Source organism: Mchenga conophoros, linkage group LG15 (assembly GCF_057382185.1).
Source record: "Mchenga conophoros isolate Kocher_MC1m ecotype Shallow Benthic linkage group LG15, M_conophoros_male_GT1.1, whole genome shotgun sequence".
Classification (NCBI taxonomy): domain Eukaryota; kingdom Metazoa; phylum Chordata; class Actinopteri; order Cichliformes; family Cichlidae; genus Mchenga; species Mchenga conophoros.
The window spans coordinates 34,575,326-34,588,184 of record NC_140540.1 but is presented as its reverse complement, the minus strand read 5'-3'; the positions used below and the strand labels follow the sequence as shown (position 1 = coordinate 34,588,184).

Sequence of the window (12,859 nt, the reverse complement as noted above, 5' to 3'; positions counted from 1 at the left end):
GAGCGAACGCGCAGTTGAGCACGTCGACCCTCGCGAGGACCTCTACGTCTCTTATCTTCCGTCGGTGAGTTAGTAGGAGCCTTTTAAACGTCACTTCAGCGGTCGCAGCTGTTTTAATAAGACGCAGTTCCTGTTCTTAACTCTAACCTGCTCTTCTGGACACTTATAAATTTGAAACGTAGCAGCCGCATAATGGAAATAATATTAGGCTGAACTTGTCTTGATCCAAATGCATTACGATAAACAGAAAACATGTGTTGGTTGTTACTACAGTATTATAGCACGACAAAGCAGATGTGGCTTTGGTGTATATAGGGAAATGTTTTTGTAATATTGCTGACTGAATTTAAATGCATCGTGGCCAAACAGGTAACTAAAACCATCCAAGTAACCATTAGGCCTGATTTGTGTTTAAAGAGCAGAAACACTGGAGCGTTTTATTATTATGAAGTATGTTTGTAAACCGAAACAGCCCGCATAATAGTTGCTATCTTGGCCGACACCCTAATTAAGACCACCCAAACCCCACCCTACAAATAACTCTGAAAGAAAAACTGCAGTACTGTATGTTCGATTCGAGTTTTATTTAATGCATTGTACACGTTTAAATTCAGCCTTTAAACATGGCAGGTAGGACATCATGCATAATTTCATTGTGTCATGGTTCCCTAGTGTTTACAGAAGCTTTAGAAGCATTCATGTCTCCAGCTGACACGCTACAGTATATATACTCTGCCTGACTGTTTCTATTTGCAGTAGACCTATATTTTTTACAGCACCCAAAAAACAGTTTTGCACACTTTTGCATCATTACTGTGGCAACCTATTCAACCTTGGTGAACAGTGTGTGCACATTATGTGCTGTTCTTCTGTCCTCGCATGTAGAAATGGCACTGAGCTCCATAAAGTCCTTCACCCTAGAGCTGGATGGTCCGGCTGATGCGGCGTTCATTGGAGGGGAGGTGGTGTCTGGCCAGGTGGTCCTGGAGCTGCGCAGGGCCACCAGAGTACACTCCATGAAGGTGCTGGGACGAGGAGTAGCCACAGCACACTGGCTGGAAAACCGTGGCATGAACTCCGTCTATAATGACTACACCTCTAAAGTCACCTATTTTAGGAAGAGACAGCATCTGATCAGAGGTTAGTATTAAAGATTGCAGATAATATTACTGACAGTGGTTAATGTTCACTCTGACTGTAAAATATCCCCAGGTGAATTTCCACAGTCTTTTTTTTCAAGGTTCTGTTGAGACACAAACACACTATCAGGCTCACACATAATGCAAAAGTTGCAAGTGAGAAGTAGATTTTTTGCCATTCTTCTTTATATTTAACAAAATAAACAACTGAGTGAGCAAATGAGTTAATTTTTGATGCACTTGATGCAGTGACAGTAGTGGTGAACACACAAACTATTAACTGCGACTGCTGGAAAGGGCAGGACAGCACTTTTAAAGACACTTGTATTATTTGTGTTGAACCTGATGCCATTCTCATACTCTTTTTCTACTTCTTCTGTCCCATAATGTAGCTGTGTAGTCTTATTGTCAATAAAGTTTCTGCAGTTTGCGGCTCTGTTGCTAAATATAAACGTAACAACTGTATTTCAGTGTATGTTGCACCTGGTGGATGAAAAGTGTTCTCTCTGCGCCGAATAATGTGGTGTTAAACTGCTGATCTGTTGTTTGTGTGCCAGCTGGTCAACACTGCGTCTTGTAGTCGATGCAGTTTGCAAACTGGAGCCACCTGGGCCAAATGTGTTGCGCGGAAACCTGCGTGAGCGACCAGATATATCTGCCAGATAGCATAATCTTTGACATTAAACACAAACCCATTAGTGTAAAGTCCAAACATATGCAGTTGGTTCACTGGGTATGACGTTGTACTGGACGTGGTACTGTAACGTGTTGAATTCTCTGAGCATGGACAGCATCGAGAAACAGAGAGCACAGGCCATCGTAGCAGTGTAAATAAACACAGTGGTTAATGTTTCATAGGATGCTGTGTTTGACTCCATATTTTGGGCAGATAAGTAGATGCCAGTAGTTTTAGATTCCAGCGGCTGCAGTGCAGTTGAATTGAAATTGCAATTCCAGACAGTGCATCATTATCTGCTGCAACAGTTGCGCCTTCTGCTCTGTGGTTAAAGGTGCACTTAGCATGCTTTTTACATTCATATTAATTCTACAGCCTACATTTAATCCTAAATCATATATATCACTGTCTACTTTAGACCTGATGCCTTTCCTTACACAACGCAAGAGATTTGTTTTTACCACTACACTATGGAGGCACCTCAGTCATATATGTCACTAAAAGAACAGGTTTCCAATTGAACTCATTGCAGTTTTCCTCATCTCATTCATCAATTTTGGAAGAACACTTTTTATTTTATTGTTGATTTATTTACAATTAGCCAAACAGGAGAGTTATCTGTGGTTATTTCATCATGTTGAACTTCTAAATCCTACCATACTTATTACATGAAATGAAGTGTGCTATTTAAAGCAATTTAACTGTCAAATCCTCACAAAACTATGTGAAATCACATAGTTTTGTGAGGATTTGACAATTTTTGGTCCTAATGATCATTGTAGCAGTGAAGCCTAAAAAAACTGTTTAGTGTGAATAAGGTGTAGAGCCATAGAACCTGTGTATGAAAGATGGACCTGGTGGTACAGCTTTAGCTTTGCTAATAGCCACAGAAAAGAAAAAAAAAAGTCTCATAAATGTTGTCACACAAATGCAGTTTTATTTTGTTTTTTAAAACTTTATTGCACGAGTTGTACGTGTATATTTTGCACTGGTGTGGTTTGTACAGAATAATGTTACACTGGCACAGACGCTGGGAGGTTTGTCCTGTAAATGACATTTGCAGGACCTCTCCAGGAAATAGCAGCGCTAATTATTTTTGCACAGCCTTAACCTTCTGATATGTGTCCTACATCTTCCCAAGAACAAAATCCTATTTCCTTTTTTAGATTTTATACATTTATTTATTTATTTATACCTGGTGAGTTTAGAACAGGAGTAAATATACATTTAATTAAAGCTGTGGGATGTTGTATGTGGTCTAAGCAGAAAAAAAAGAGGAGGAGGTAGAAGACAGGAGAAAGAAAGGAAGGAAGAGGGGGGAAGGAGTGGGGTGGAGGGGGGCTGTTTTTAAAAAATGCAGCCTACGTCACTATGGCAACAAGGAAACCAAGCCACGGCTCTCCTTGGCGCCGCCCTCTTTACCGTGCTGTCAGCTGCTGCTGTTCCCCATTCTTTTTGCAGTGTTCTTTAAGGCTCATTATTCTCCAGTTGTCTGTGAATTAACGCAGAACTTTATAGAACTGATATTTGCTGTGTCGTAATTTAGTTCGTATATTTGTTTAGTGAGCAGCTCCACACACAGAGGAGCCCCTTTGGTCCCCCTCCGAGAGTAATCATACAGAGTCATCTGCACAGTGGGGGTGATCTATCAGGCATGTGCAGAAAGCCACATGGCCTTCTGCATTAAAGCATGGAGCACTTTACAGCCGGCTTTGCTCCTGCTTACCAGCAGATGGCGTGCTGGCTTTGCTTTTACTCCAAATCGGAACTCCTTGCATGCAACTTGTTTGCTACAAGTTAAATTTGGGCTTGAGCTGATCGGTAAGTGGCAGTAGAGAGCTGACTCTTCGTCCCGGGAACAAAGACGTAAACAAGTTTGTTTTTCACAGAGCAGACCTGAATGAAGAGAACCTGCAAAAGTGGCGGATTAAAACCCCCACTTCTGCGCACAGATCACTCTGTTCGGACATTTTTGGAGCCGAATGTTAAATTTAAAGAAGTCTCTATTGATGACATAATTAAACTGTCGCAGAGCTTTTCTTTGCGTTTCATCTATGACTTTTCTTTATTTTCTTTAATAACTGCTGCTTGTGTTTGTACTGAATTGCAATAGTATGTTAAAAGAGACAGGGGAGAAGTGGAGTAAACAGCTTCGGTACCGACTGAAACTACCCTGAGCCTCCCAGGGTCTCTCCCAGACCGAGGCATACCCAGTAAGCCTGTTTTCTTCTAAGAACCTGTAACCATCAATCATCCCCAGGCCCCGTTTTCCCCTCTACCGCCTCCACACCCAGCCTGCGTGTTTGTTATGCTTCCTTCAGGCTTAGTTTGGAAATGTGGACGTTTTTGTGTGTGTGTGTGTGTGTGTGTGTGTGTGTGCCTGTGTGTGGGAGAATTGCTGCACCTTAACAGCCCGACAAAATGGAAAGTAATGCCGGGACTTTTTATTTGATAAGCAGGCCAGATGAGCGGCTGTTGTTTTCAGTTTCATTTTCATCATGATTACAGTCTCATGTTAATTCTGACATCATTTCGTAGGCCCTGCTGTGAGCACGTATCCCTGTGGTTTCATACCTGTTCCGTCCTCCTGGAGCAGGAGGTCAACTTGTAAACACGCAGAAAAAGAAAAGAGGTCAAATTAGACCAACAACAACCCCCTAAAACACGGACGCACCACTTGTTTCTCTTTTGCATTTGAAGTGGGTTTAGCCTGCTGTTTACCAGATGTGCTGTTTGAATCCTGGGAAGTTCAAGTTCTGTCCACTTTTTTGAAACCTGATAGGTTTTCTTGTTTACGTTGACGGAGTAAAGAAGCTGTCTCGGCTATGTCTTATTTACAACAACAGCAGCAGTCTGAAGGGTCAGCGCCGAGGAGGAGTTCCTGAAGGCAGCATCGCCCAGCCTTCAACCCTCTCCTGAGGCCTTACATAACGATCCGTAGACTCCGCCCACTTTCTCAGCCTGCAAAAAGGCTGCCGTCCGAAAGTGAACATCATATCGAGCTTTCGAGCACACGAGAGTAGGCGGCAGCAACCTGGAGAGCCACTCTCAGCACCCTTTAAACACACTGCGAAGGAACAATAAAGGAATCTCTCACTTCTTTTCGTTTGAGAACAGAGAGGAGTCGCAAAACCTGCAAAAAATGATTTTCGACAAGCTGAAAAAGTTTGACATAGTCTTCGACTCTCCGGAGGTGGACTGTCCTCCTGTGTACAGCAGTGGGGATGTTGTGTCCGGGCGGGTGGTGCTGGAGCTGTCCGGGGAGAGTCGGGTAGACTCCCTGAAGCTTCACGCTGAGGGTTTTGCAAAAGTGCACTGGACCGAGTCCCGATCGGCGGGCTCCAGCACCGCGTACACCCAGAACTACGGCGACGAAGTGGAGTACCTGAACCGCAGAGAGGTGCTGCTGCAGGCAGGTCAGTCCAGTAAGTCTGTCAACTCAAGCAGCCAAAGTGTCCTCTCTGTGATCGAGCGGTCTAGACAACTGTGAAAACAGCTTATCTGTGTGGGGACAGATTGTCTGCAGACTTAAAATAGTGTGTTTCAGGATGTTTGCGTAGATGGTGACTGGGATGAGTTAAAGTCTAACTGCCCCCACTTCTGTAGTTAACCTTAGATCGGAGACTTTGCATTGGTTACGAATGATTTATAAACTTGTAAACTAGAACAGCAACTCGTGTAAACGCTGGCAATGAAAAAGAAAACCATTCAGGTTCATTTCTTTTACTTCCTTGAAGAAGAATACGTGAGCATGTACATAAAGAACATAGAGCAGCAGCTGCTTCCTCACCCCCAAAACGTCTGTGGGGAAAAATAAAAGAAGTAAGACTGGCTTTTCCAAATTGAAAGCAAATCCAGACTTGTTTTTCCTTCTTTTCTGCATGCTGACTTTGCCTCAGGTTTCTGGCTTCATTCATTTGGACACAGAGCTGTTTTTGGTTTAAAGTACAGGCAGGAAATGGGCAGCCAAGGGCTTTGTCGATTTTTCTGTTGTTTTCCTGCCGAGTTTAGCCTCTATGCTCGGCTGCATGTTGTGTGAAAACCTGCAGCCAGCAATGAGAAAACACATCATGCAGCACATATCAGCTGAATCTGCTTTGGGGGATTTTGCTGATGAGCACGAGAAAGGCTTTCTTGTTGCAGCCTACTTGACCCGTGAAGTTGACATGTTGTTGGTGTTGTTTAAATGAAATCGGAGTATTCATCTAACAAAGGTTCACCAAAACCAAAACACCAGTCCCCGGATTTGTGCTGCAAGAGTGAAGAGAACCCAGGAGAGTTGAGACGAGCTGTGTGATATCGCTCGAGGAAAACATGTTCTCAGTCAGCACAATAGAGAAGGAACCGCCCCTCTGAGCAAGCAAAGCAACCATGTGATTGCAGAGAAACACAGGCTTACGGGACTGTTCCTATGAAACAAGCGTTATTCATGTAGAATACTTTTGTGTCTGTTGTGATGCATAATTTTAAAAGTGGGTATTTGCTGCCAAATAAATAAGCTTTCAGGTAATCAGAGCGCATTCTACTGTCAAGTTGAGGTTTATTTCCACAGTCAAGCAAAGCTGATGCAGGTTATATGAAGTATACATTATACATACCATTAAATCATCAAATAAAACAAAGTCTGCGCTACATGATCGTCTGCGCTGTAAAATTTCCTCCTACCACAGAGCGAGTCTCTGCGCCTCTGTTATAGAAATTGTTTTGGGAAATTAACAAAAAAATGAAAGAACAGGTGACTGACTTAGAATTTTTTCCCCCTCTTTCTTTCAGATAACGGTGAAGTGACAGTCCTACCTGCTGGCAAACACGAGTTTCCATTCAGCTTCCAGCTGCCAGAAGAAACTCTGGTCACCTCCTTCGAGGGAAAACATGGCAGCATCCGTTACTGGGTCAAAGTTAAGCTACACAGGCCGTGGGCCACAGTCAGGAAAATCAAGAAGGAATTTACAGTCATCGAGCCCATCGACATTAACACACCAGCCTTACTGGTAAGTGCCTCAGACTTCACCTTTAATCGCTGGGATCTATTTATTTATGCATTTTGAGGGTTTTATGGAATTTGCTCACTGGTTTTTATAATCTCCAGGCACCACAGGCGGGTACGAAGGATAAAATGGCGCGGGCGTGGTACCGCAGCTTTGGGCAGGTGTCGGTAACTGCAAAGATTGACCGCAAAGGCTACACACCAGGTACGCACATTCTGCTTTTCCCATGTGCTCAAACTTTTGTAGTGTCTCATCTTTCTAAGCGTGCTTTTTCTCTCTCCACAGGCGAGGTGATACCGGTCTTTGCCGAGTTCGACAACTCTACCTCCAGATCTGTTGTCCCCAAAGCTTTTATCATTCAGACGCAGACGTTCATCGCCCGCGGCACCATGAAGCAGAAGCGCTCCGTCGTGGCCACGCTTTGCGGTGACATCGTCGGTGCCAAACGTCGGGAAACCTGGCACGGCCGCGCCATCAAAATCCCACCTGTAGGTCCGTCCATCCTGCAGTGCCGCATCATCAAAGTGGAGTACATGCTGAAGGTAAGCTGCCGGCCTAACATTGGCGCTGCTGCAGTTCTGAGTCCTCACTCAGTCCAGGTAGCATTATAAACTCTCTTTCCTCCCGTCAGGTTTGTGTTGATGTACCCGGAACATCCAAGCTGTGTCTCGAGCTGCCTCTGGTCATAGGCACCATACCCCTCCATCCCTTCGGCAGCCGAACATCCAGCGTCAGCAGCCAGTACAGCGTCAACCTGGAGTGGCTGCGCATGGCCATCCCCGAGCAGCCAGAGCGTAAGTGTCCCGTACTGCTTTATGGGAAGAAAAGGAAAAACTCCCCATATGGCAAACAAGTTTTTCTTTCTTTTTGCCAGTATTATTTTTAGAGCATGCCACTTTTTTCTTTGACAAGAAAGCCAAAATACTGCATGAGTCAGATGTACAAACAAAGGTTTTGGTTCCACAGAAACTCATGTTGGATCAGATCAGTGTTTGTTACTGCCAAAGGCGCTTAATGTTACGTGGGCTTTCAAAATGAAGTCATGAGTCAGCAGCTCGATGTTTGGACCTGTGCTGTTCCGTCGTGTCACGCGAGTGGACTCATCCTGCCTGTGTTTTTTCCCTGCAGCTCCTCCGGATTACAGCTCTGTGGTAACCGAGGAGGAGGCCGAGCAGCGCCACAACGCCGTGGCCTCACAACAGGCTGAAGACCTGAGCGGGATCCTGGAGCGACCCCTAATGGCTTTTGTCCAAGAGTTTCGCTTCAGACCTCCGCCAATGTACAGCGAGGTGAGTCACCATTGGCTGGAAGCGACTCCTGTTGTTTACTGCGATTGAGTGGCACATATAAAAGCTTACATATAAAGGCCTTTTATTCCCTGCTTACCAAAACCTTGAGATCTCAGCTGTGTTGTGTAACAATAGCTAAATGGAAACAAATCTGTGGGTGTAAGCAGAGTGTAGGTTGAGCATAATTGAAGAGTGTTTTATTCAAACACTGGATTATCTGCTTGCCCAACCTTCATCTGATGCATTTTGATTTTCTTTTCTTTCCTGCAGATTGACCCCAACCCTCAGCCCATCAACATGAGACCTCGCTGCATGACATGTTGAACCAAGAGCCCTGCCTGAGCTTCAAGCAGCCTCATTAACGAAACAAATCAAGAGATTTGTCTTCTCCCGGATTATGTCTCTCTGATTAATAGCACTTGCTAACAGATTGACTGGAGCGCCAGGAGACGGAGCTCACAGGAACTGGATGTTAGTGGAGGAGGTGCCACTTTGTTTCCAGTCCAGTAAAGTGGATGCTTTCCTGTTCTGGCTGAAAGGAAAGCAACTTCTCTGCTTTGGTTCCTGTTCTTCCCAAGTGACTTTTGGTTCCCTGCGTGGTGAGCTACAAATACCTCCCAATCAACGATTCCCTAACGTGAAGATATCTATATATTTTTTTGTGTTTTCAAGGAATTTGGGACATTTTGGGAAGGGTTGAGATCACTTGATATTCACCAGGCGGAAAGTTGGAACTGAACCTGGCATTCAGATGTCTGAAAAAGGCGCTCTTGATAAGATGGCCGACTGTCATCTTTGAGTGGCGTAAAGAGAGAAATGCAATTATTTCCCTCAGTTTCCAACTTTCCCTATGCCTGAGATTTTTAAAACACACATCACTATGCATTGTGTGCCTACGGTGATTTCTGTTACTCGAACGCATACTGTATCTGTAGGTGTGACGGTGGAGCAGAAAAGTCAGAAAAGAAGATGTAGACGTATTTTATGCATGCAGGTAACAATATGTAAAAGGGAAAAAAATATGTGTGCCTTAATTATCTGCAGTTGAAGTTTGCATGAGAGTTTCAGGGAGCTGTTCTCTCGGACAGAGCTGGATAGAGCTGAATGTATCCTGCAAGAACTTAGAACAAAAAAGAAGCAGTCAGCATGTATGTAGATGTATTCCAAGAGCCTTGTTGTGTTAACACAAGGCTCAAGGCACTGAAGTGTTAGATGGCTATGGTGTTATAATGCAGTGGTAATAAAATAGGGGGTTCCAGTTTGCTTATAAAACTGCACAAGGCTCGTAGATTAGCTCTCCCAGCTGCTAAACAAAAGGACAGGAGGAGTGGAGACCTCCGAGCTGTGTGGACTGAATCTTTCGGTGGGAGCCAGATGCCTCGGTGCTGTGGGTCAAGCCTTTAGGTGGAGATACCACTGAAACATAGGGACAAAGAACATTCCAAAAAAAAAAACCTTCTCAAGGATTATGTTTCTCCTCAACTTCCAAAAAAAAAGGAGTTTCAGAAGTCTTCAGGTTCAGCTGTGTGACAATGGCTGAAGTCGACGAATGTATTATTTTTTTATACAAGTGCAATTGTTGATTCACAGTATTGCCCAAATTTTTGTAATTGTTTTTTCTAATAAACAATTTTTGAACAGATGTTTGTCTTCAGTGTTTCCTTAATAGTTTAATTATTTATATAGCACATTTAATTACAACAGGAGCGTTGACCAAAGTGCTGTACAAGAATACAACATACATAATAAAACAACTTAGAGTATTAAAAGCAAACACCAAATATGAATTAACAAATAACTCTCATGCTGTATTAAAAGCCAATAAATAAAAATGCGTTTTAAGATAAGATTTAAAAAGGATTGACAGTGTGAGCCTGTCTGATGTGTAGGGGTAAATTATTCCACAGCTTAGGCGCTACGACTGCCTTGACTGGTACGTGTGCTAGGACGCCCGCTTTTTTTCTTCTTTCTTCTTCTTTTAAAGAAAATAATAGAGAGTCTCTGTTTAGCAATGTTGCGTGCCAGTGAATTGGAAAAGCATCTCCAACACCATGAGTCAAAGCTATATTACTGCCAAGGGCAGGGTTCAGTGGAGAAACAAGCTAGGCTCAGTGATTCAAATTGATAATTACAGACTGAAGTTCAGCCAGTGACATTTATTCTATTGCGCACTTATGCAATCGAATTTTTCTCGGTGCCTTTGGAGCTCCACAAAATAAAAATGGAGTCACACCACACTGCGGATTTCACTTTGTAATTTGTTTACAAATAATTAGTTCTTGCTTTATTTTTTTTGGTTTGTTTTTTCCACCACATAAACATGTAACACATTGGAGCGAACGAGCATAGCTATAATCATGGCTAAAAGCCAAATCAGAGGAAATTCTCAAGGGTTTCTTCTGCAAACAGCAATTAAGGACAGAGGGACGTCAGATGGGTGTGGATGCAGGATAGTAGTGCGGCTGAAAAGCTTCACACTTTTCAAATGAGTAGAATTAAAGTAAAACCATTTTCTAATCGCGAGTTTACCAAAACATCAGACCAACCTTACAAGTGGATGCAAAGATTACGTTCAGCACTAATCCTAATGAAAAAGCAGAAGATAAAGCAGTAGTTTAAACAAAAATACCCCTCTCATGTTTGCACCACATGCTCAAAGTCCAGACAGGCAGGATTCGTGACAGCAGCAATATTAATATAGTTGTGTGCACAGACAATGCTTGTTCTGTTTGAGCGAGCTTGTGTACACAGATATGTTTTGCTTGGACACCTGTCTTTAATTATATTTCACTCACTTAAATAAGAGTTGAGGCTGTAAGCATAACATGTATTTCAGCTCTCCCAATACGTCACCACACATGTTTGAAGGCCTAGAGTTAATCCAGAGACCAAGTTTACTTTGTGCTGGGAAAAAAAGAAGAAAGATGAAAAGAAGATGCACTGGCCGCATACATCTTCTAGCTGTAAATGAAAGAAGTTACTAGCAGAAGTCTTGTAATACACACGACTGAATATAAACAGGGTGTTTCCGAAATGTTGTGAATTTAACTGTTTAACCTTTTCCAGCATGAGGAAACTTAAATCTCATTCTTGTAAACAGATAAGTTCAGCCATGTTTTCACCTTAATTTCGATGGACTTATTCAGGAATGGCTTTTAAAATATGAATCCATGGAGAATGTAAAGCAGAACAGAAGAGAAACACAGTTTAAATTAAAAGTTAGAATGACCTTTTGTATTTGAGGTTGAAATGATTTGAAGCATGTGACATGCAGATGTCTTCCTGATGTTCTGCAGTGACCTCTTGGTGATCCCGCGTGTTTTTTTAAACAAACTCTTCCACACAGAAAACAGAAGTGCCGTCCGCTGTTTTCCTGAAATCGTTTCAGGCGAGTCAATGTTCTCATTTGTCTCGATGAGTCACTAAAAGTATTTTCAGCACCTGCTGTATCAAACCAGCTCATCTGGTTCAGCGTGTGCCGATCATAGTTCAGATATTATGTTATTTGTATTATGTGCAAGTACAATTTTACTTATTCCGTGACTTTGAATGTGTTCTGAGTTACCTGTCATGTCTTCAAAAAGGTTTGGAAGGAAGCACTCACTGTGGAGTCACATATGTTAACCTGCATGCCTCCATGCAGGTTAGAAGTCATGCCCCTGGCTGTTGTGTGGCCCCAGTTTAATGGGACTCAAAAGGCCGAAAACCCCCCAAAACATGCCCTGCAGATCTTTTTGTACATTGCTGAGCTGACTGAATTAAAGAGTCTACCTGCAAAACTCTGGAGAGAATTTTACTTAAAATCGTAAATCTTCTTAGGGATGCAGAAAACAACCAATGGCAAACATTAAGAAAAAACTTGGCTATTTCTTCTAAAGTAAAGGACAAAGAGAATGACAGATGCAGAAAGATGATGTAAATGTTAACCCTAACCACGTGCCCGCTGTCGTGCTTTGAGTGCGTCATTAACAAGTAAATCCAGGAATTTCTGAAGGATAATTTGGTCAGCAAAGCATTCCAAGAGATCTGTGCATACCCTTTATTCCTCCCACTTTCAAAGTTGGAGGAAAAAAGCTGAATAACAAAATAGGCCTTTGACCACTAAGTGATCGTTCCCTCTGACGTCTTTGTTAAGCCCTAAACAGGTTAATATAATGACAACGCTCCATATGGAAACAAAGATGTTGTCCATAGTCGGGACAGGTTGTCAGCATCACATTCCTGATCACTAATTACATTTTGGATTTCTAGGCAGTAATGTTCTGGAACACATGCTGCGAGTGGTAAACAAACAAACCCACGAGTGTGTTTATGTGACTTGCCTGAGGAAAACGATTGCTTTAGTTTGTGCTGGACTTTCAATTAACTCCACGGAGCCAAAACGTCTGTCAGGATGTCATGTAAGCTTGTTGTTTTACACGCATAACATCACACGAGTGTAAAAACAGCAGTGCCACTTTGGGAACGCCGAGGTGCCTCTTCCCTGGAAAACATATTTTCTGGTCAAAAGTTTCTGGAATATAATTTAGCCACAAGAACAGGACTGTGTGCAGGGACAACAAGTTCCTCCACTTAAAAACGGAGTAAACCAAGTAGTCTTTTCGTTGTGTGTGATATATAGAAGCACTAAAACACTGCTGTATGCCATAGCATTAAGATTTACATCACAACAAGGACCAAAGGGATTTACTCAGTATGTAAAAAACAGCCATTTCACATTCTTTTAAAGTATTATCCAGTGAACAACATGTTTAATATACAAGTATG

At 42.7% G+C, this 12,859-nt stretch overlaps 1 protein-coding gene across 3 annotated transcripts; it reads left to right on the top strand.

Moving 5' to 3' along the window:
* Positions 1–9,734, top strand: arrdc2 (arrestin domain containing 2). Of its 3 annotated transcripts, XM_085246954.1 has the most exons (8): positions 1–64; positions 886–1,140; positions 6,589–6,806; positions 6,905–7,007; positions 7,089–7,345; positions 7,435–7,597; positions 7,932–8,092; positions 8,363–9,734. In XM_085246954.1, the coding sequence occupies exons 2-8, from the start codon at positions 888–890 to the stop codon at positions 8,414–8,416; spliced, it is 1,209 nt and encodes a 402-aa protein (XP_085103080.1). In that variant the 5' UTR covers positions 1–64; positions 886–887; the 3' UTR covers positions 8,417–9,734. The 3 variants fall into 3 exon arrangements, with proteins under 3 accessions (XP_085103080.1, XP_085103078.1, XP_085103079.1); XM_085246952.1 differs by lacking the exons at positions 1–64; positions 886–1,140 and adding an exon at positions 4,802–5,240; XM_085246953.1 differs by lacking the exons at positions 1–64; positions 886–1,140 and adding an exon at positions 4,803–5,231.
* Positions 9,735–12,859: the final 3,125 nt, after the last annotated feature.

Bases quoted from the DNA above. Each gene is read 5' to 3' on its own strand.
- arrdc2 (XM_085246952.1), top strand. From the start codon at position 4,958: ATGATTTTCGACAAGCTGAAAAAGTTTGACATAGTCTTCGACTCTCCG. The intron at 6,807-6,904 runs GTAAGTGCCTCA...TATAATCTCCAG, and splicing joins TTAACACACCAGCCTTACTG to GCACCACAGGCGGGTACGAA. The intron at 8,093-8,362 runs GTGAGTCACCAT...TCTTTCCTGCAG, and splicing joins CTCCGCCAATGTACAGCGAG to ATTGACCCCAACCCTCAGCC.